The sequence below is a fragment of the Protopterus annectens genome, chromosome 2.part0, assembly GCF_019279795.1.
Source record: "Protopterus annectens isolate FY-2018-M chromosome 2.part0, PAN1.0, whole genome shotgun sequence".
NCBI lineage: Eukaryota > Metazoa > Chordata > Ceratodontiformes > Protopteridae > Protopterus > Protopterus annectens.
The window spans coordinates 1,398,682,256-1,398,706,037 of NC_056728.1; the positions used below are offsets into that span (position 1 = coordinate 1,398,682,256).

At 34.9% G+C, this 23,782-nt stretch overlaps 1 protein-coding gene across 1 annotated transcript in view; it reads left to right on the forward strand.

Annotated features, from left to right (window-relative positions):
- The window catches only part of MGAT4D (MGAT4 family member D), a 997,995-nt gene that overhangs the window by 948,172 nt on the left and 26,041 nt on the right, over positions 1 to 23,782 (forward strand). Inside the window, exon 14 of the mRNA XM_044060402.1 lies at positions 597 to 709. Coding sequence (XP_043916337.1) covers positions 597 to 709 — 113 coding nt within the window. The remainder of the gene's footprint in view (positions 1 to 596; positions 710 to 23,782) is intronic.

Sequence of the window (23,782 nt, forward strand, 5' to 3'; positions counted from 1 at the left end):
TAAAATGTTTGATTTTCTAGTAAATCACTGAGGACTGCAATCAGTCAGTAATGCCAGACATCGGACATATTACTACTCAGAAAATGCATGGTGATGCAAATCCTGGTGTTCTATGAACTTTTTAAGTTATAAATGTTAAAGTGAATTAGAGTACTATTTAGAAATTGTCCCTGATTTTGGACCTTTCTCCTTTCCCCCAAATACTTTTGGCTTTTTCACTGACTCTTGAGCAAAGGGGTTGAGAGCCATACATACCCTCCCAAAGCTGCCACTGTGGAAGCAGAAGACCTGAGTATCAGAGATGTTTTGTGAGGTAGCATGTAGCTCTGAGTGTTGCAAAATCTAAAACAGTGTGGTAATTGTATACACGAGAAAACGGCAAGGTTAGTTGACTAGACCAGTACTGCTGATAATTAAAAATACAAGTGAGCAGATTGTGTCTTTCACATGGTGCAGACAGAACCTACCATTTAAGTTAACTGTTTTGTATATTAATTAAATGCATTACAGTTGATGAACTGTGCACTAAATCCTAGTTTAAACAAATATTTCAGTGTTTTATAGATGACTTCATTATTATTTGTGTATTTTCTTAGATGCATTTGAAAATGGAGTAGCAGAACAGTCTATTGACCCTTCAATAGGAAATATTGAAGCCATCCGTCTATCCATTCTTTCTGAGTCTCCTGTTTGGGTTTTGTTGAGTGAGGTACTGTATTTCATATTCTATCTTCACAGTTCGCTATTTGTGTATTGCAAAGCTGATATTGCACATACCTTGTTTTTGTCTAAATGCAGATGATAGTGAGATGAACATCACACCAAGTTATCATTCTATCAGTAAAGATATGAAGTCATCACAGAATATAAAGAACAATACTTTATCTCCAAAGAAAGACTGATATGAAGAGAGCTGTTTGTAAATAATCCTTCCATCTACCCATCCATAAACATTAGCGTGCCTGCAAAATATCCCAAATAACATCCAAACCAAATGACAAAAAGGTCACAGACAAACCATTCAGTAAAAACTACAAGAAAGATCCAATCAAGCTAAAGTTTTCACTGTGTAATACCATAAACCTTCTACAGTGGAAGCCCATGGGGTATATGCAAATGACCCCTTGTTTATGGACAGCAGGCCTGATTTTAAGCTCTGTATTTCTAAAGTATAGCCAAACAATCGATGTATTGATGATGTTAAAAAAATGAGTGAAACATCCATCTACAGCTAGTGCGGTTTGGCTTTTTTAGCCAGTATGTACCCATAGAGACTTAAAATATAAATAAGTCAAAAGTAATGCACATTCAGAAGCCATGTAGCTCAAATGCTGGCATGTCCTTAAGGGGGCATTTGCATATATTCCATAGGCCTTCACTCCAGGCAGTGAAGACTCCAACTTAGCTTGGTCTTTCTTGCAGTTTTTACTGAGTTGTTCTAAGTTAGGCTGCAAACCTACTGTTGAAACAACAACTTGTATGTCTTGTTTTTGTGTGTGCACCTTAACCAGACTTGACCCTGTGGCTTACATCTGTGCCTAGAATAAAATAATAATATACAGCAGACTTATTCATTTTGCAGTTTTAACGCAGTATTTTTATAAGTAGATTCTGTCATTGTATTGCATTCTTCACCAACATCCATTTTAAATATTCTGCTTTCCATATATAATGCACTGCTTCTCAGACAGAAATTCATTTCTTCCCTCATTCACAGCTCTCTCATTTTGCACACATTTATTCATGGCATCACTGAATGCCTTGAGAAAGCATGTAGCACAGGATATATCTAAACATTACCTACAAGCATTTCTGCTTTTGATTAATATTTTTATCTCAACAATTTCAATGTCTTGCTGTTGCACTTCTTTCACTGTTGCACACAGTGTGTGAAAAGTAATAATTAGTACTATCACAGAGTCTACCTGTTTAATTTTAAGCTTTGGAGTGCCCTATTTTATGTCTGTAGTCAGAATGTCTGTACAGGGTTTGCACATTTTCTTGCCAAATGCAGTCGTGAATGCCATGCAATCACTTAAAATTAAATTTTTATTAGTAATATTTGTAGCATTGTTATGTTATATGTTCACATCATCTTCATGCAGAGTTATTTTTCACACTTCTGACCCAAGATACTTTAAATTTGCATACTCATCATTCACTCTGCATACATCTTTGGATTTCTATAATATTAGTTTAGCCTCTCCATATAGATTGCCCTTGGCTGATAATTTTGATACCACAGACTAGTCTGCCTCTTAAAAGTGATTAAGTAAAATCACAGAATTTACAGCCTTGTGCTTTGTAGTTGAAATCAGTGGTATATACATCTATAGTCTCCTGAACCACTTCAGTGATAATAAAAAACAAATGTCCCACATATGGAATGCCAGCCTTTGACTAACAAAATACCTCAAATTTGCATTTTAAAACCATTATTTTGCTTCTTATACCTCTTTAAAAGTTTGTGGGTTAAATTCCTTGATGGTTTCTTTGCCAACATGAAGAAGCATGGTCCATTAGATTCTTCCTGGCCTATCTCTAAGATTACTAATAGTATAGTACAATCCAGACATTGAGCCAGCATAGAGAGCTAAAGTCTTGACTGACTGTGATCCAGATAACCTGAATTTTACTAGCAGTTTTGGTACTTGCTGGTGCCAGTGAGATTGGCTGGGACAGTCCTGGAGGGACCTTAGACTATTTGTATTATATTTAAAGTCACAGTACATCACACACCTAGTATATGACATTCCCCATTTACAGAAAGAGGAAATGTCCTGTCTATGTAGATGTACAATCATTCATTTTCTAGCTACTTGCTTAATTGAGTTCAGGACTATGGGGAACTGGAGTGTATCTTAGCAGTCATTGGGTGCAAGACAGAGGAAGTAATCCACCTATTGGCAGTTTGGAAGAAAATCAGATCACTAATAGCACATATCAGAATAAGAAAAGAAACCTGAGCAGCTGGCAAAAACCCATGTGCACACAAAGATAACCCACAAACTCTGAACAGAAGGTATGAGAACCAAACTAGAGAATCAAGCATACATGTAAGATTATGCTTTGCACTTAATGTATTAAGTCTATGACTGTGATTAATAAGGCGTGAGACCATTACATAGTGTAGTGTACACAGCCAGGCCTGGCCTTAGGTCATCTGGTGACCGAGGAGAAAGGACTGTATGGTACCACTCCCCCCGCTGTCCCCCACATACACACACATGCAAAAAAGATAGTTTCTCCCAATTCCAGATGACCTGCACCATCCAAAGTAATTTGCTCTTCCTTTTACGCATAGTTTGTCTTTTTTTTCAGTTTTTCCCTGCATTTATTCATGCATTCATTCAACACATTTTATGTAGGCAAGACTGCTGTCTGATAACTGTGCAGTAAAGAAGTGTATAAAGCTGGAGTCTGTGGGTTGCAAAAAGCCATGGGGGGTTTACTAGATGTGTTTTTGTTGTTCATTTTACAGTTTAAACAAGCTTTATATCCAGTTATGATCTGAACAAAACTCATGATTAAGGGAAGAAGTCCAGTCTTTGATTTTCTGCTTTGTTTCGCCTTGAGCCTTGTAACACACCCTAACTGTTCAAGGCTGCACTGTAGTAACTGGGGTGGGAATAATTACATTAAACTCAGAGTCTGGGGGCTGCAAGGCCAGCTGAAGCCATGGGGACTGTAGATGCTTTGAGGGGCATTTTACAATTCTTAAAATAACTTTTTCAAACAATAATGGCCTGAACCAAACTCATGTCTAAGGGAAGAAATTGAGTACTACTCTTCAGCTTTTGTTTTTCCTCTGAATCCTTTCACCATACCATAAATGAAAGAGTACCCTGTAATAATTCTCTAATAATTGTGGGGGAAATAACTGTATGAAGCCATAGGGGTTCTAGATGCTCTGAGGTGCATTTTACATTTTTTAAACAACCTTTTCATTCAATGATGCCCTGATAAAAATCATGATTAAGGGAAAAAAATTAGTCTTCCTGTTCAACTCTGTTTTTTTTCCTGGATCCTTTCAACACACTCTTACTGACCAAGACTAAACTGTAATGTTTAAATTATGTTGGGGGTCTAAGGCCCACTAGGCACCAGAAGCCATAGGGTTATAGATGCTTTGAGGTGACCTTGTTTACCTTCCTTTTGATTAAATGATGGCCTGAACAAAAATCATACAGAAGGATCGAAATCCAATCATATTATTGTTTCATTTCAAGGAAGAAATGAGTTGTATCCATACCTCCCAATCATACTGAATTACTCGTTTTTTTACCGAATTTTGGGTCAAATAATGGGGTGCCACAATTCCCGAGTGGCACCCCTTCATTTCAGATATTTCCCAGCTTTTATTTTTTAAATCTTTCTTTTCCGCATTTTGAGTACGATGACGTTAGCTCTGTCAGCCTGTCGGAATTAAGCTGGAGGGCTCACATGCACATTTCCACCTGGCTGCTTTGAGTAGATCTGCGAGTGGGAAGGACTTGTGTCTGGCGTCTGTGCAAGCGGGAAGGACTTATCTTCTGGGCTTGCTTTAATATCTGGATACTACTACTGCAGAGCTTGCAAGCAGAGCAGAAGGACTGGGCTTCTTCAGGTAGGAAACAACTGCTGCTTGAAACAAGCAGGTATCTGATTGACTGGTGACGGTTTGTGTTCTCAAGCAGGTATCTGAACGACTGATGTGTGTGTGTTTTCAAGCAGGTATCTGAATGACTGGTGTGTGTGTGTTTTTAAGCAGGTATCTGAACGACTGGTGGTGTGTGTGTGTTTTCAAGCAGGTATCTGCACGACTATGTATGAATTAGTATATTTAAAGAATCAATTTTTGTGCTATATTTAAAATTTCTCAGGTAAGTATTTTTTTTTATTTAACATAGCTATATACTTAAAGTAGAATTTTAGTTTTTGTTTGCTGTGTTCAGAATATTTTTAACTGTTATATGTCAAAGAGTTTTTGAAGTCTTTTGGCAGTCTTGTTTTTGTCATGACCAAAGTTAAAACAAGATATCTTACCTTCCTTTTAAAAGCTGACAGCTTCTTTTTCATTCTGTTTGAAGCAGGTTGGTGAACAAGGTGTTTTTCAACTACCAGGCTATGTAAATTATTAAAAGTAACTTAGGGAGTTATTAAACATATATAAGCAACCTTCACATGATTGCATGCTTACAGCAGAGTAACTATCTGTGTGGAAAGCTGTCTTTCAAAATAATTTTGTAGTGAATGCCAGTGAATGCATTAAATGTTTGATCACTTAAATTAAAATGGTAATTTATTTAAGTATGAGTGTATTTGAGTGCTGTACTTGGGTAAAACCATTAGAGATGTATCACTGAATATCATCACAGTATCATAACAAATGAAAATATCTAAAGTATATCAGCAGTAAAATATATGCCTAATGGTCTCTGAGAACACTTTTAAAAGTATCGAAAATATTGTATGCCAGGAGAGCTATTATGAATAATCATTTTTTAAAAAGGAAGCTCTTTGGCAAAGGGTGCTTTGTGCCAGTAAGAGTAGATAGGCAGTGGCTTAAGCGATATTTGTGAGTTGTCACGTTTCCTTTTAGAATTGGTGGCATTTTATTATTGCATTGTCCTTTATAGGGGTAGGTGAGGCTAGACTGCATATTGTAATTATTTGGACTGAAAGTGATTTTATATTTTCTTGTAATTGTTATTAGGCCAGCATTTTGAAAATACTTTCATTATAGCAGTGAGTTATATTTCAGTTTATTGAACTGATAGTGAGTGAGTTACAGTTTATTTCTAACAAATATATAATTACATTGTTGTGACTCTAATTTAATAGTCTGTTCAATTAATAATGATGATTTAACATAGCTTCATTTTTATGTACATTTATGCATATATATATATATATATATATATATATATATAAAATGTGTGTGTGTGTGTATCTATATATATATATATATATATATATATATATATATATATATATATATGTGTGTGTGTGTGTGTGTGTGTAGAGAGAGATGTAGATATAGATACAGATATGCAGACACACACATCTGTCTATATCTATATATTTATGGGTGTTACAGGGTTTGTCACTGCATGCATTTGAAATGTTGAGATGTGTCGGTGGTACGTCAAATTATGTAAAGGTCAAACATCATCAGATCAGCCATTATATAATTATTTTTCCTCTTTCTACAAGGTTGTGTAAGCCCTGGAATTATCATATTTAATTTCTGAGGGTGGAGCCCATACATCAGGGAGGGTGAGGGGTGCAGTCCTATGTAAAAGTTACATAGTGAGAACTGAATTATGTATTCCCCATTATTAACTTTGTCCAGGTTTTTTTGTGCTAAGAGGTTGAGAGCTATGGTGAAGTGAGAACTGAATTCTGTATTCCCCATTATTGGCTTTGCCAGTTTTTTTGTGCTAAGAGGTTGAAAGCTATGGTGAGAAGTGAGAACTGAATTCACTAAATAATAGCCATTTAAGTTTCAGTCTTCCATCCTGTCTTTTTGGCATAGTGGCATGTTGCTGTGACTGTAGTGCACAGGGTCCTAGGTTCAAGACTTGTCAGTGAAATGCATGGTGGTAACATCACATTTCATTCTAGCAACTTTCCAAAATTATACAAGCAATATTTAAAAGTATCCCTGTTTTTTGGCCTTTTGTCCCCCCCAAAAAAAACTGAAATTAAAAATAAGTGCAAGAAGCTGTGCAAGATGGCTATGGCTTACACTACTGCCATTCTATATGTATGTATATATATATATATGGCCATAGCCATCTTGCACAGCTTCTTGCACTTATTTTTAATATATATATATATGGTTTCACTTCAGAAGTCTGAATGATCACAAGCCTGAATTGCATAAGCTGGAAGACCAAAAGCCTGAAATTTCACAAGCCTGAAAATTCAAAAGCCTGAATCCCATAAGATTGAAAATATACAGAACACAAAACTGACATACAAAAACACATATAAGACAAAGGATAGCAGTTTTTACTTCACTACACTAAAGTGCAATCTCAGAGTCGATATATTTAATTAGCAGGGGGTGTGCAGGGGGGCTTGCCCCCCTGCCCATACTTGGTGAAAACTGCTATCCTTTCTCTTATATGTTTTTTGTGTATCATTTTTTGTGTTCTGTATATTTTCAGTCTTATGGTATTCAGGCGTTTGAGTTTTCAGTCTTGTGAAATTTCAGGCTTTTGGCCTTCCAGCTTATGCAATTCAGGCTTGTGATCATTCAGGCCTCTGAAGTGAAACCATATATATATATATATATATATATATATAGATATAGATATAGATATATATAGTGTGTGTGTGTGTGTAAGTAGACTTTTATGATGGAAATGTTCTGAATTGGGCAGTTTGTCATTATTGGTAAATGCATTTTGTTTCATTGCCAACTGGAAAATGTTCAAATAATAAATTTAAAATGTGCTGTAACAAGTGTGCTGCATTATATCAGGAATATAATTTAATAAAGTCAGGAAGGTGAATAAAAGAACATGTGTATGTTTCTTGTTTTGTGTGCAAGGGACCTATGAGCTATAATTTAAAAACAGCCCAAAGGTAATCTTTATCCATCACTGGCCAGATGCATTTTCTTTGGATGTGGTGTGGGTTTGAATGCTGTTTCAATGAATGCGAGTTTCAAGGTCAGAGAAGTTTTAATGCCAAATCTATTTTCATTGTGAGACAGTATTGCTTTGTTTAGCAGATGTCTATCAGTATTTGTGCATTGTGCTATAAAATGTAAAAATAAAATCCATATAATGATTGTAGAAGTAAAGCAGTATGCACACATTAGTGTTTATGGTAAATGGGACAAAATAGCCAGGGAACTGGATATTGGAATGGCTGCAGGGGGACTCTGGTGCCATATTTTGGTTGTCTGTTCTTAAGTTTGCGTTTGAAAGGTGGTATCCCACAATTCCACGGAAGTGGGTGGGGTTATGTAATTATGAATGCAAATTTTATGTTAATCAGCTTACAGATTTGTACCTATTTTTCATGGGCCTTGTCCAGATTTTTGACGTTTCCAGGTTGAGAGATATGGTTGTATCCAGGGCTTTGTGCTCAAAGTTGATCTAACAGCAGTGCAGTCTAAACACAGAAGACAAATGCTTGTGATAATAAATAATTCATACATGGAAATAATACTTGCCTCCCTATGCCACCTTAAAAAGATAGTAATTTTCCGTGCATTCCATCTGGTGTTAAATTGAGGTGAAAATTGAGGGAGAAATGACCACAATCATTTCAAGTCACTGCTGTCATATGTATATACAGCATGTCTCCTCACCCCTACCCTGCAAAAAATGGCCACCTTATGTGCACCCCTCTGATGTCACACTTGGACAAAACTGCCAAACAAAAAGAACATAGTTGAAGAAAGTCCTAGATAAACAGAATGCTACTGTACTCTCCCCCGAACGATAACCATCCATATATGCATCTGATGTTTGATTGTGAAGAAAATTAAAAACAATGAAAAAAACAAATAGTTACAGTAATGTTTCCAACTTACTTTGAGACAGTATATTGCTCCTGTACAAACTTAGTGACTCTCTGTGTGCCCCTCTGAAGTTTGTGAGGAAAATTAAAGAAATAATAACCACAATGTCCTTAGCTCAGCACAAGATAGTGATTTTTGTGGTTTTGAAGGAAAGTTAAAAAAGTAGTAACATCTCCAGCTCCCCACACAAGGTACAGTGACCTGCTGTGTACATCTCTGAGTAGGGCTGGGTTTTAGATGAGGTGGGATTCAGGGCAATTACCACAACTAAGCCATGTCAAACTCTACTTCTAGAGCTGTGGTGTGTAGGGGCCCACCTGACCCCTAGAAGCAATGAAGGTCTGAGTATTCTGTATGGCCTTTCATCCCTTTAAGAAATCACTGTACCTTGAGCAAGTTACTTTCATCCAGAGAACCCCCAACAAGCAGTTCTAGCTATATCTGTGTGCATTCCGGATGTTGGATTGTGATAAAAAGACGATAACGATCTTGCAGTTAGTATGCATTTCACTTTTGTTTAAAAAAAAACAGTTTGCACACATTAAAATATTCTGTGTTGCTTCAAATAAATAACACTAGTCCAGCAAAACCAGAATAATAAGCAGCAGGCAGCTAGTCACTTTCATCCACAGACAAGTCCTAGCAATGATACATATTTTGTGTGTGCATATCAAGTGTCATGTTACATGGTTTGTCTTATTTCTAACAAATGCACACTAATCCTGCAAAACTAGATAATAGTGACCGCTTAAAATTGAGAAAACAGCAAAGAGCGTCCAGTCAACCCCAACCCCATATCCCTTAACCTCTTATTTCCAGAATCAAGGGCAAATCCAGAAATAATCAGGGACATATTTTAAAAATATTAATACAAGGAGATGACAAAATAAGAGAATGTGAAATAGCATACATTTTCTAAAGTAAAAGAAGTTTATAGCTGTAATTATTGTCATTATTTATTAAGTGTAATCCACCATCTTTTCTCCAAAAATTACCCGATTTTTGGAGAGACAGAGACAATTTTTAAACAAAATTAGAAACAGCTCAGTGGTATGCCCAACTCCCACTTAGCAGTGATAGCCATGAGGTCTGATGCCATGGCCATGTAATGGGTTTCCCCTTTGCTAATAGCCCACACAGACAAGGTGCCACACAAATTACAGTTTTTCAAGTTGCTCCACACAAATCACACAGTGATAAACATTGTCCAAAAATATGTGTCTGCTCACTACCAGCAGAATGAAAAAAAAATAATACTTACCTCACTGCTTCTGCCTTGCACCATATCTCTCCAGAATTCAGCTAAATACCCTTCCTGTCCCAACTCCCTGAACAGCCAAGCATTATATTAAAGAAGAAAGTTATATACTTTTAAGTTATTAAAAAAACATCATTTTGATATTAGCCTTCACTTCACCTTAGTCAGTGTAATGGCTTTGCATCTATCATTTGAATGTTGTGAGGTCACAGAAACTTTGCAGTGCAACTCTGACATGACTTTGACTTGAACGGTCAAGTCAGTCAAGTCAAATGGAAGCACCTTCCTCCGGGAGTGGTCACCACACTGTGAGGTAGGTGCATTTTGTAGAACTAAGGTGACGTGTTTTACTTGTTTAAGTTTTACAGCAGCAAAAGTACATATTTTGTTACTGAAAAAAATAAATAAGTGAAAAAGTGCACCCTTCTATGAATAGCTCCCTCGGCAGTTGCCTAGATGGCCTATGCGTAATGCCAGCCCTATATGCAATTATGAACTATGTATGGTTCTAAAACCTGAGTAGTATCTTCACCAGTCTACAATAGAGGGTGTATTAGTTACTGCCTTGAGGCACTCTTGACAGTGCTTTGTTTTAGTCCATCACCACTCATTGTACCACCGTCACTAACAATCGGTTCAGTGACTTAACAGTCAAGACACAGATGCCGATGAAGTAATTACCATGGATGAAGGCTTCAGTGTGCTCTCTGGCGGTTTCCGATACTGAACACTTTACAGTTTCTCTGGTACCTTTTATGACTGCTTTACAAAGTCTCTTCTGTTCCTTTTATATATCCACATGTCATCCCCTTTATACTACTGCAGTACATACAAACTTGGATTCACGGGCTAAGCTCAATTCTGTGATTTGTTTCCAACATTCTGATCTACTTTTACCCTCTCTGTCCCTGTTTTAAAGCTGAAAGATTCATTGAAGACATCACTGAATCAATTTTGCATCATTTGGAGAAGTTCTAACATTGGTTCATTGGTTGTCTGCTTTTAGGTACAAGAAAATTTAATGATGTAGGAAGTCTTTCTTCTAAGCCTTTTCCTCAGCAGTAATTGTACTGGTGAAAGTCTCATAGCCTGAGCCTGTAAAAGTGTATTCATGTGTTCTGGTATGTTGGCAACAGTTTATATGATTGGAAGAACTGTATTTCTTATTAATATTTTTCACTGTTTCAGCCATTGTTTCAACTCATCATTTGTTTATCACAAACTGGTTATAATATGATCAAATTGTCAATCCCTGGCAAATGATTTAACCTATTAATAGGTAAAGCATGGACCATTGTCAAATGTAACCTGTTGTACTATACCACACCTGGCACTGATCATAGTGTGTGTGCTATAGTATCATTAAAGGAAATTACTTCTGGATATTTCAAATTCTAGTCAACACATAGTAGAATGATGAGGTTGTTAATGCTAAATAATTAATCTCCTAGTTTTTGCCGTGGCACTGTTGGAGTTCCATGTAGAATTAGTTCATCTTTCCAAAACTGATTTCTGAACATATCACACAGACAGCAATCCTGCACCATTTCTTCAATTTGCGGACATACCTGTCCCAAACAATATATCACTAGCTCTTTGAATACACTTTGACATTCCTATATGTGATTCAGGCATTTTTTTTTTTGTTATTTTGATTTATTTAGGTTTTCAAATCAGTGGAAATAATGAACGTGTCACCTTGTATGACAAATTATTATATACATAGTAGCATTTCTAGAAGTGTAAAATAAAGATTAATAAAGGGAAGTATTTCCTTCATGCAGTCTGGATATCATATCATAAATAGCTTCACATAGTAGTTTCATTTCTAGCTCATCTCTGCTAGCAGCCTTTAATTCCTGCGTTTACTTGGTCAGTATACATAACTGAGTCATAACTCAAAACATTTTTAGGTCATCTCCAAGCAAATCTTCTTTGCATTCTCTGAGATGCACATCTCACCCTCATACATTTATGGTCGTTCCCCACCTTCTTTTCCAGTACCTTCCTATTACTCCCCTATTCTCCCTCACGCCTGTCCCACAGTAATGTTACTGCTTGCACTAGAGTGCTACTTTATCGTTGTAAGTATTGTATGTGAGTGTACCAAAGTTGCTGTATTGTGTGGAGACTGGTGAAGAGGTTAAGGCTGTAAGCTGTAAATTTCAGTGGTACAAAGGTTGATTCCCTCAACCATCATTTGCATACTGTGTCACTTTGAGCAAGCCACTTAACCAGACATTGCTCCCAGGTTGCCCCTGAAAAGGGACTGTGTATCTATTGGGCCTCCCTGGTTAACAAATGGGTATTATTAAGAAGAAAAATGGGTATTATTATATAAGGATATCAGTGCTGTTCTTTTATCAGTACATATAAATCATCTTCAGTGTCATCAGTTTATAAAAACCTTACTCTCACTGCCTCATTTGGCGTTTATGGTAAATGGTAGAAATGCACAAACATCAAATCACTATGGTTCAATGACTACATATCAAAAAAACAAACAAAATAAAAGCAAATAAGATAAAAAAGGAAAACATTTTTCTTTTCTGATCTTATAGGAAAAAATGTACAGCCACATTCAGATGAGATTTGTCTGAATAGTGGTAGCGTTTTGGAAAGGGTTTTCTAAAGATAAGGTGTAAGGTTAGGGTTAGCATACACCACTTTAGTAATATATGCTAATGCTAACCATGTCCCTTGCCCTAACCCTATACCATACCTTAGAAAAATCCTTTTCTTAACATACACACCACATGCATTAACACACGCACACACAAAAACACTAAAACTTTAACCTTACCTAGCCCTTACTTTAACCTGAACTTTCAAATACCCACATGGGACTAAATCTAATCCCTTTTCTAGCCCTTATTCTAAACCAGATCTGCAAACACTCTCACATTTCTAACCCTAATGTAGAAATATTAGTCATATCTGAAAGTTTCGGCAGTAGTAACACTGATAATTGTTTAGATCAGTTGCTTTAGATTAATTGTCTTTAGATATTTTGTTGAAAACAATGATGTACACTCATACATACATACCTCAATTTATATATACATATATATATATATATATATATATATATATATATATATATATATATATATATATATATATATATATATATATATATATATATATATATGGGTCTACTTCATATGACCTAAATTTCATTTGACTGAAACTCATTTGACTGAGACCAAAACACTGAAAGTTCAAAAGACTGAAAACTCATTTAACTGAAACTCATAACACTGACACATTAAAGTAAAAGGTACATGCCCTTTTTCCCACTGTAGTACGATCCTGGAGCTAGTATATATAGTTGGGGGGGGGGGTGAAGCCCCCCACATACTTTATACATTTTAAACCATACACATGGATATTTATAACTGCAATGAATAACTCTTTGCAGAAAACAATATTTACCTAATCTCACCCCCCCCCAATGTGGGGGCTGTGCCACCCACACACCCCTAACTATATCTACTAACTCCAGGATCGCACTATAGTGGGGAAAAGAGCATATATCCTTTACTTTAATGTGTGAGTGTTATGAGTTTCAATCAAATGAGTTTTCAGTCTTTTGAACTTTCAGTGTTTTGGTTTCAGTCAAATGAATTTCAGCCAAATGAAATTTAGGTCATATGAAGTAGACCCATATATATATATATATATATATATATATATATAAATGCATGTATATGTGTACACACACATATACTGTATATATGTACATATATATGTGTATATACATACAGTAAACTCTCATTAACTGAAAGTCAAGCAACCAGAAAAAAGTCAAAGAAGTACAATGTAGTGTGAACAATTCAGTTTTTCATATGTTGTACTTTCTGTTTTCATCCTGCAGCAATGTACTTTATGTTTTTAGAGTTTTAGAGTTTTAAAAAGGAAGATGCAAATAAATTCCCTCTCCCCAACATGAGAGCAAGTCAAACCAAACAACTCAAATTGCTAAAATGTCAACACTCGCTCCATACTCAGTCAGTCTGCATCAGATTGCACATTCTCTCTCCAGTCTCTCTCTCTCTCTCTCTCTCTCACACACACACACACACACACACACACACACACACACACACACACACACACACACACACACACACAGAATCTATTCAGCTTTCATACTTGCATTTACTCACTCTTTCTTTCTCCGATCTCTCAAACACACTCTCTTCAGCTTTCATACATCCCTCCTATTTCTCACACTTTCGCTTCTGCTTTCATACATGCATTCACTCACTCTTTCTCTCTCCGATCTCTCTCACACTCACACTTCACCTTTCATACATCTGTCTGATCTCTCGCACATAGTCACTTCTGCTTTCATACATGCATTCACTCTCTCTCTCTGTCTCTGTCTATTCAATTCCAATCCACTCAGAATGCCACTGAAAACCATTATGCATGCCATGCTTTCTAGTTGAAATATAAGTTTAAAATATTATTATTCCAGCCAGGATTTTAATTACTGTACTTCAATATTAAAATCAAATCAATACAGTATTTATGGTATGGTATAGTATAGGGTACAGTATTTGGCAGGTCTGTTTTTAATAGTAACTCTCAAGCAACCAGAAACTACACTTATCTGGCATCTACCAATCCCATGGGTGCCAGTTAACTAAGAGTTTACTGTATATACATACAGGTTTATATATATATATATATATATATATATATATATATATATATATATATAAAAGCATATCACAAAACAATGAATACTCCCTACCTCGACTAATATTCCATTGATTTAATTTCAGTGAGGACACATTTCGTTGAAAACAATGAACATGCAGCAAAACAAATGTCTTTGCTGGAGAGATAAGCTCCACAGCACCTCACACCCCTGAATCTTAAATATACCAACTCTTGAGGTCACACAGTAGCAGTGAAAAGTAGAATCTTCCTTAAACTCACTGTTAGCCAGTTTCATACAAAATTCCTCCTCCTACTCAACAAAATAGGGGTCAGCCAAATAAGTTGATAATTCTTGTTTCCACAAGCATGTGTGCATAGTTGCAATCTGCAAGAGTGAACATACAAATGACTGAATGTTCTTTTCCCCTTGTTTTTCAACCTTTTGGTTGCTTTGTATGCAAGATTGCTGTACAGTGGGATCTGAGAATTTGCCCTTTCCCCATTGTTGTGCAGTCTTGGTCTTGTAATATACAGTTAGCAGGGAGATGGTGGGCACAGCCCCCTAGTTGGGGGGTGCAAGGGAGACTTGCTTCATCCAAGGAAATATTGGAATTTTGTTTTGTAGTTTGGTCTTTATAGATTTGATCTAAAAGGATCATTCTCTTTGCATTTGCGCTTTAGAGTGCTCAGTGATGGACTCATGTAAATATGTGTGTGTGTGTGTGTATATATATATATATATATATATATATATATATATATATATATATATATGGGTCCCCTTCAGTACACCGACACGCCAGAAGGCCGACACTCTACAGAAGGAGATGAGAAGACCGACGATGCAGTTGATCGACAAGATGAGATCCCGACGGATGAAACATCGACATGGGCAAGGTGTGAGCGCGACTCAGTAAGTGTGCGATAGAGTGAGGGATTTAGTGTTAGGGAGCGGACAGGTAAGTGTGCGATAGTGAGGGACTGTATGTTTAAGGGTGGGTTAAGTGAGTTAGGGTTAGGGTGCAGGTAGGGTATGTGTGAGATAGTGACGGACTGTAGGTTTAGGGGTGGGTTAAGTGAGTTAGGGTTAGGGTGCGGGTAGGGTGAGTGTGCGATAGTGACGGACTATATGTTTAAGGGTGGGTTAAGTGAGTTAGGGTTAGGGTGCAGGTAGGGTATGTGTGCGATAGTGACAGACTGTAGGTTTAGGGGTGGGTTAAGTGAGTTAGGGTTAGGGTGCGGGTAGGGTAAGTGTGTGGTTGTGTCGGACCTTAGGGTTAGGGTTTGGGTTAAGGTTAGTGCATGTATAGTTGTGTGTAATGTGTAGTTTACGTTTTGTGTGTCGGTGTTTTGGGTGTAGGTGTTATGGTGTTCGGTTTTGTGCGTTGTCGGTATTGTGTGTTGTCGGTCTTTTGGTGTCGGTATTTTGGGTATCGGCTTTGTGGCGTGTCGGTGTAGTGAAGGGGATCCATATATATATATATATATATATATATATATATATATATATACATATATATATATATATATATATATATATATATATATATATATATATGGATCTACTTTTCATAATCGAAAACACACTTGTTCGAAAAAGAACAGTAGATCCCCACTTCAGCGAAAGTACACTTTTGCTGAAGTATACTCACTGGATCCCTAACAGAAACAACAAACACACAAAAAAAATCTTTTGCAGGGGGGCAAGCCCCCCTGCACCCCCACACCCCCTACTTTAATATTCTCACTCCGTGATCGCACTACAGTGGGGAAAAGGGACTATTCCCTTATCACCACTGTACCACGATCTCAGCACTAGTTTGCTTAGTTGTACATCAGCACTAAACTTTGATGTACAACTAAGATGACATGCAAACTGCATGTTTGTATAACTACTTATTTTTTTTTTTCTCATGTTAATCTTCCAACGAAAGTGCATTTTCAGCAAAATGCACTTTCGTAGGAGTGCACTCGTGAATTTATGTTTCGTTGAAACATAAATTTGTTGTAGTGACCGGATCCCATATATATATATATATATATATATATATATATATATATATATATATATATATACACACATATATTTATATAGCAAGAGAGAGAAAACGTTTTGTATGCAGTGTTAGTGGCTCAACAGGCAGCATACATTTGGTGCTGGAAGAGCCAAAGGTTGTGGATTCTATTCCCATGCCAGGTTATTGGATTCATTTTCCAATACTGCAGTGCAGCAGAAGTGGGTGCCCCATATGTCTTAGTTAATGGTAGCTAAAATGGATATAAAGTATTCCATGGCAGTTATCAAAGAGTAAAAAAAATGCATACACTTATTTACATTTTATAGTCAATCATGTAGCATATTTGCAAACTCAAAACAGTATATAATTCTTTAAAAAAAGTGTTATTGCATTTTAAACAGAGCTAAAACATATTTACAAAATAAAACCAGTATATAATTCTTCAGTCACTCTTTTCAACCTCATCCATTTTAACCAAAACTTAACAATTTGTTTAATGTCTGGTCAATCCCACTCCTAAAATATCTCGATATCTTGCTAACCATAACTTCTAAATATGTGTAAAAATTATTTTAATGTATTCATTCACTTTTTTTGCTCTACTTTTTCATAATGTCCGTACCAAATCATTTCTATAGTTACTTTAATAACCCCACTAAGTTTTCCGGATCTCTGCTTTTTCCCAAAAAGTATTTGCTGTACCACATTCTGCACATTCCCGTAACATCTTTTAATCTTTTAAACTTAATCCAAAAAAAAGGAAATAATACACTCCAACAACAGGAATATAGTTAGCGCTTTCGTTTACAATTTCAGCAAACTTCTTCAGACAACTGACAAATGAATTAAAAACCATTTAAATAGACAATCATAATTATGACATCATAAATTAAGTACTTAAATATAAGCCAACATTTAAAGAACCCACAGACCATTCATTTTAGAAATCAGAAATACAAATATGCAAATACATAAAAATACAAATATATAAATATTCAAACCATCATACTCCTAAAATATATGTATATATATTCATATAAATAACAAAAATAAATATGAATATAAAAGTATTTATATACACATAAAGGAAAAGATCATCTCAGCATCTCAGCAAAGCCCTCAATTTTAAAATACTTTTAAAAGAAATAGCTTCATTTAATCCTGGTTCCCTAACAGCATTCAATTTTATTTGCCAAATCAGTTCTTTCTCATCCAGTTTTAAATCACTAGGACCTCATTAGGCCAATCATTGAGTACAGTGCCCCATTTGGCATGTACCTCACTAAACACCTGCAACAACTGGAGAGGCTGCAAAAGTACCTCATGAAGAGGATCCTAGGCCTTAAACATTTGTCCTATATGGACAGACTAAAAAACTCCAACTATTCTCTGTCTCATATTGCCTACTTAGAGGTGATCTCTGCTTGACTTACAAAGCCATGTCTGACCCAGCTCAACCTCATTACCACAATCAACAAAACATGGTGGAGGGACAGGTTCATAACCCAGAGACTGCCCATGCTATGGAATAGACTTCCCATACATGGCAAGCAGAGCACTTCACTGATCAACAGAGGCACTGGGAACTAAGGTCAGGTGGCACGATGACAGGGTAATCCTATGGGTTAGGCTTGCAAAGGCCCCAGGGCCATTAGCCACCTATGAACAAAGTATTAAAAGTTTAAAGACATCAAAGCAACTTGAAAACTCTTAGCTGAACTGTATGACATGGCCTTGCTGTTTTCCATAGCATGTTCTCTTTTTACAGTGCTGTGCAAGTTTGGTCAATGTTCTGATAGTTTTGCATTTATGCGTTCTACTGTTTTGTTTTGTTTTTTTTTTCACTTGATTACAAGTTAGGTACTTACCAGATGAATTAAAGAGTTTTATATTATGTAAAATCAACAAATCCAGACTGATTACAACAAAGTGGCCATCTAAATTTACAGAAGTACTGTCCTCAAGTAGAATGATCCTTATGTGTTTGAGGTCTGTACTTTCGCTAATTAGTAAGTAAGCAAATATACTTGACAAGGCTGGCATTAATTATGTTTTAACAGCCCACTCAACAGCATGATGTTTTGGAAGGTCAGTCATTTATTTGTATAGTTTGTTGACTGGGACCATCCATAATGACATAGCAGATTTTCTATAAGCATGACCCTAGAGTGTTTGGTTAAATGATTTGCTCAGACACATGCAAAATAAATGGAAATTAAGAGAATAAACTGTAGAACAACAAGATAAGGTTTAGGATTAGTAACTTGTAGTATTTTGTCTATATACTAAACTCTCTCTCAAGATGCACAACTTAGAGGACATTTTATCCTCAGAAATGATTGTAGCCAGTTAAAATGCATTGATTTAAAAAAATAATTCTCAAGGAAAAAGGAAAAGAGAAAAATATACTTCTTGGGAGGAAAAAGTTCTGCTATGAATGACAACTGGTTGACATTTTTATTTAATTGTATTGCCACTAAGGGTTTGTAGTTATGTATTCTAAAATTCTCCTAAAGTTTGGATAACCACTCATAAGAATTTATATAGATTATCTTTCATTAGAGATTCCTATAGGTAGGCTGTTTTTAAAAAATATTTTTCTATTATCATTTTATTTTATTTTCTTATTGCAGTATAAATTTATTTAATATTAGCAGAGGATGATCTCTCAGACTTTAGCTTTTTTTGATGGGAGGGTTTGTTTGTACAGTTAAGCTGTATAAACAGGGAGTTTTAGACTCCATGTGGGGTATGATGGGTTTCATAAATGTTTGTGTCCTACTTATGAAAGTAATTTTTTTTTTTTTTTATGGGTGTCTACTATTAATATTATTACTCAAATAGTTAACTGTTTAATTATTAATGATTATATTCTTTTAAATATGTTGTTCTGGAATTGGGAAGTGATTCAAAGGTATAGTCAATACTTGGAATTTATGAAAGCTTTTCATGAAGAATGGTTACATAGATTATATATGTCCTATTTTAAATGCACCTCTTTAAACATTAATGGTTTAATAATGGTTGCAAGAGAGGAAACCTAAACAAATTCTTGAAACATTTTAATTCCTGGATTATTTTTTTGCAGGAAACACATTTATTATATTCTGATATAAATAGACTTAATACTAAATTATATTCTGTCCTTTCTAGTTCTCATTATAATCAGAAAAAAAGAGCGGTGGAAAAAAAGAGTGGTGGTTACTTTGTGGAGAAATTCTCTTGCTAAACCCAAAATTGTTAGCTCTTATAAGGATGATAAAGGTTTGCTTTGTTCGGTAACATTGGATTTTAATAGAAAACTCTGTACCCTTATCAATTTATATTGGTTCCCTAGAATGGGAGTTAGGACTGTTAAACAACATCTAAATCACATTGTTCAAATCTCAAAAGGTAGTATTATATTGGCAGTAGACTTTAATTGTATACTAAAAGATGATGACACAATACCATTAGAAAGAGAAGAACATCTGCACCTGCTAAGGAACTAATAACATTTATAGATGTAATATATATTAAGGATATACAAGAATTTTCAGACCCAGTTGGAACTCAAGCCAGAATAGAGTATATATAGAGTATATATATATATATATATATATATATATATATATATATATATATATATATATATCAAATGACCTAACAAACAGATTGGATAAGGTTAAGGTAGTATTTTTTTCATGTTCAGACCATAATACTATGACTTTTGATTTAATCTTAAAATATAACAATAGTGTTTATATTAAGTGCATACCTGCTTATATAACCAACCTAAAATATCTCAAAAACCTTTTTTCCTAAAAGAAATTGAAAATGTCATTGTAACCAATTATACAAAGGATGTCTCTGAAATATATTTATGGCATGCGTTAAAAGCATTTCTATATGGTATAATCATAGCTTGGTATGCTTTAAAGAGGAAACAATGGGACAAGGAAATAATTAGTCTACAAGGAAAAATAGATACATTTAAATTGGATAGTCAAAAAACTAATACAAATATGACAATTGAGATTAACAATTTAAATAGTAAGTGTTTAGAATTTTTAAACCACAAGACTATGATTAACTTGGAAATAATTCAAATATTTAATTACTCCGTAAACCTTAAATATATGCATAAGTTAGCTAACAGAACAAAAATATCTAGAAATCCAATCATATTAATGAAATATGCTCCTCTAAGAAAAAGAAAAAAGGTTACTGATATGGAAGACTTCTTGAAAGAATTCAGAAATTGCTTTTATACAATAAATTGTAATGACCCATTTAAGAGACATTATACCAAGAGAAAATTATCAGAAAATCAAATGAGAGTTATTGAAAGCCCTATTACAATTTCTGAATTAAAAGCTCAAATTAATAAATTCAAACCTAGTAAGGCTTCAGGTAATGATGGCATCATCCCTGGGGGCTATATCACCACATCAAATGGTGATAAGTTCGAATGCCCTTTGTTCGAACCTAAAAGTCCAAAAACCCTAAACAGCGAACTCACGGAACAGCAATTTTTTCCCAGGGAAAGAAATTGCTGCTACTTAAATATACCAACTCTGAGATTGCACTACAGTGGAGGAAATAGCAAAGCCCCAAAGACGGCCCACCGATTTTTTTCCCCTGGGAAAAATAGCAATGTTCTGTAACTTTATGGTTTAGGGCTTTTGGACTTTTTGGTTCAAACAAAGGGCGTTCAAACTTATCATTCAATGTGGTGATATAGACCCTCATCCCTGAACTTTATAAGTCAATGCCAAAAGATGCTACATCTATTTTACTTAAGGTTTTTAAGTTAGTTAAAGATATGAGAAACACACCAAATGGTATGCGACCCAATATGGATATGCCGGCAACTTGTACTGAATCAAGAAGCACTGATAAGTGCTTTCATCCTACAATATTTAGACTTGTCTGAAGAAGTCTGAATATTGTAGGACAAAAGTGCTTATCAGTTGGTTCCTTTCATGTTTTATGTTTGTCAGTAGTACTCATTTTTGATTTTTAAAAGTGTGTCTTGATTCAGTACAAGTTGTCGGTGTATCCATATTGGGCCACTTACCGTTTAATGTGTTTTTCAGTATAGTTTGTTTTATAATTGTTTATTTGTTAAAGATCTGATAAATGTTTCTCCTTCCTGGAAATACACTGTTAACTCTCCAATCTTATTCTTGTTCTTCTTATAGGCCAATTTTGTTACTAAGTATGGACAATAAATTGTTTATCGCTGTGCATGCTGTCATATTAAAGCAGTTTCCACAATCTTTTATCAATGATGATCAAACTAGTTTTATTGTAAATAGAAATGCTTATGATAATATTAAAATCATTTTAATGGATTATGCAAATAATACAAATGAGAAGTTAACATTAGTAAGTTTTGATATAGACAGTGCATTTGACTCGGTCAATTGGAATTATCTCTCATTGGTACTTGAAGAAAGTAACTTCTCAAGTAATTTTATACATCTTATTAACCTTTTTTATGTTAATTACTATGCTTATGTAAAAATAGGTACTAATACTTCAGAATCTGTTAAGATCTCCAACGGAACTAAACAAGGATGCCTACTCTCACCTTTACTCTTCACCTTAGTTATAGAACCATTTCCTAATCTGATAATATCTTCCCCATATATTAAAGGTATTCAGATAGGTAAAAAACTCACTCCTACAATTCACTTGTTTGTGAATGATATCTTTATGAACTTGAATGAATGTAACAATTCACTTAAAACTGTTTTTGATTCAATGAGAATTTTTCAAGAAAAATCTGCTCTCCATTTCAGTGAAAATAAAACAAAAGTTTTACGTATAAATTCTAACATTGATGATATAAAGGAAAGATTTAATAAATATATAGTCAAAGAAAAAAGTTAAATTGTTTAGGAGTTATTATTGCTGACGATATTAATAAAATAATAAACATAGATAATAATAGTCTAACTTCTGTAGAGAATCTTATAATTAAATGGAAAAATATGTTTTTGCAATGCATGAGAGACTTTCTATAATCAAAATGATTAGCTTACCAAAAATGTTATATATTTTACAGTCGCTATCTTTACATTCTTCTAGAAGTTATATATAAGGGTTTAATTCTTTTATACTTAAATTCTTGTGGTATCCTAATAAGCATAGAATGGATTTAAGTGTTCATATTCGAGACTGGTCTTCTGGTGGTATTGCTTTACCAGATTTAGAATTATACTCTGTATTATCTATCATTAAGACAGTAGCTGTTTGGTCAAGTAACTATTATATACCTAAATGGAAGGATTTTCACGGAAGTTTTTGGGTAGAATCTCATTGTCTTAAACGTAAACTATTCCATAATCTCTAATAATCCCTTGTGCTGGTTACTTAAAGAATATATTTTCAATAATTCTACACATTTAATTAACTCTTCTTACATCTCCATTATATTAAACATTCTGAAAAAATTTATTTACAGAAATTCAACGTATAAAGCATGTTTTTCTCATTTTTTCCAATAGGTTTAACACATATCATTTCCACTTTAAATTTACCTACAATGATTACTTTCAAGGAAAATAATCTGATATATTGGTCTCAGTTAATGAATAAAGAAAATTTGTATTAATTTCAACACATAACAAATTTGATTTGGATGAAGACACGTGGTTGCATGTTCAAAATTGTAGACAATTTGTTGAAGGCAAAATTAAAGTTATGCAACCAAGACTAAGAAACACTATTCCTAAGTTAATACACTTTCTATTTCTCCTGGTACAACAGGAAATATCTGGAAGTGGTCTTTCATCCAAAATATATAAAGTGATTAAAAAAGAATTAGAATACAATAAAGAAAGCTATTGGAATGATTTTAAACTCATGAACAATAAATCTCTTAATGATCAGGATAAAGAACGTATTCTGTCATCATCAAAATATACCACTAGATGTTCTTCGTGTTTCACTGTTGCAGTCATCACATTTGGGTTATCTGCCTACATGTAGCCCTCAGCCAGCCTGAATACCAGAGTCTTCAGATTTCTGCTTTGGATGCTGTTGCTTCTTCCATGACATCAGGTTGTCATGGGGTATAAAACATGCAGCCGACACCATTGCATCAGTCTTTCTTGCTGTGCAGTGCCCAAAGCAAAAGCAGTTCACAAGTGCCAGTTGGCCGACTCCTGAAATATTCATTTTCGAGTTTCAGACCTGAAGTCTTCAAAAAGATAAGTACCCCATTGGGGATCCTTTTTTCTTGCTCTAATCAATGTCAGAAAAATTAATAATTGTCTTGCCTGTGGAAAGCAAATACCTCATAGAGATTTTCATTCTTACTGCGTC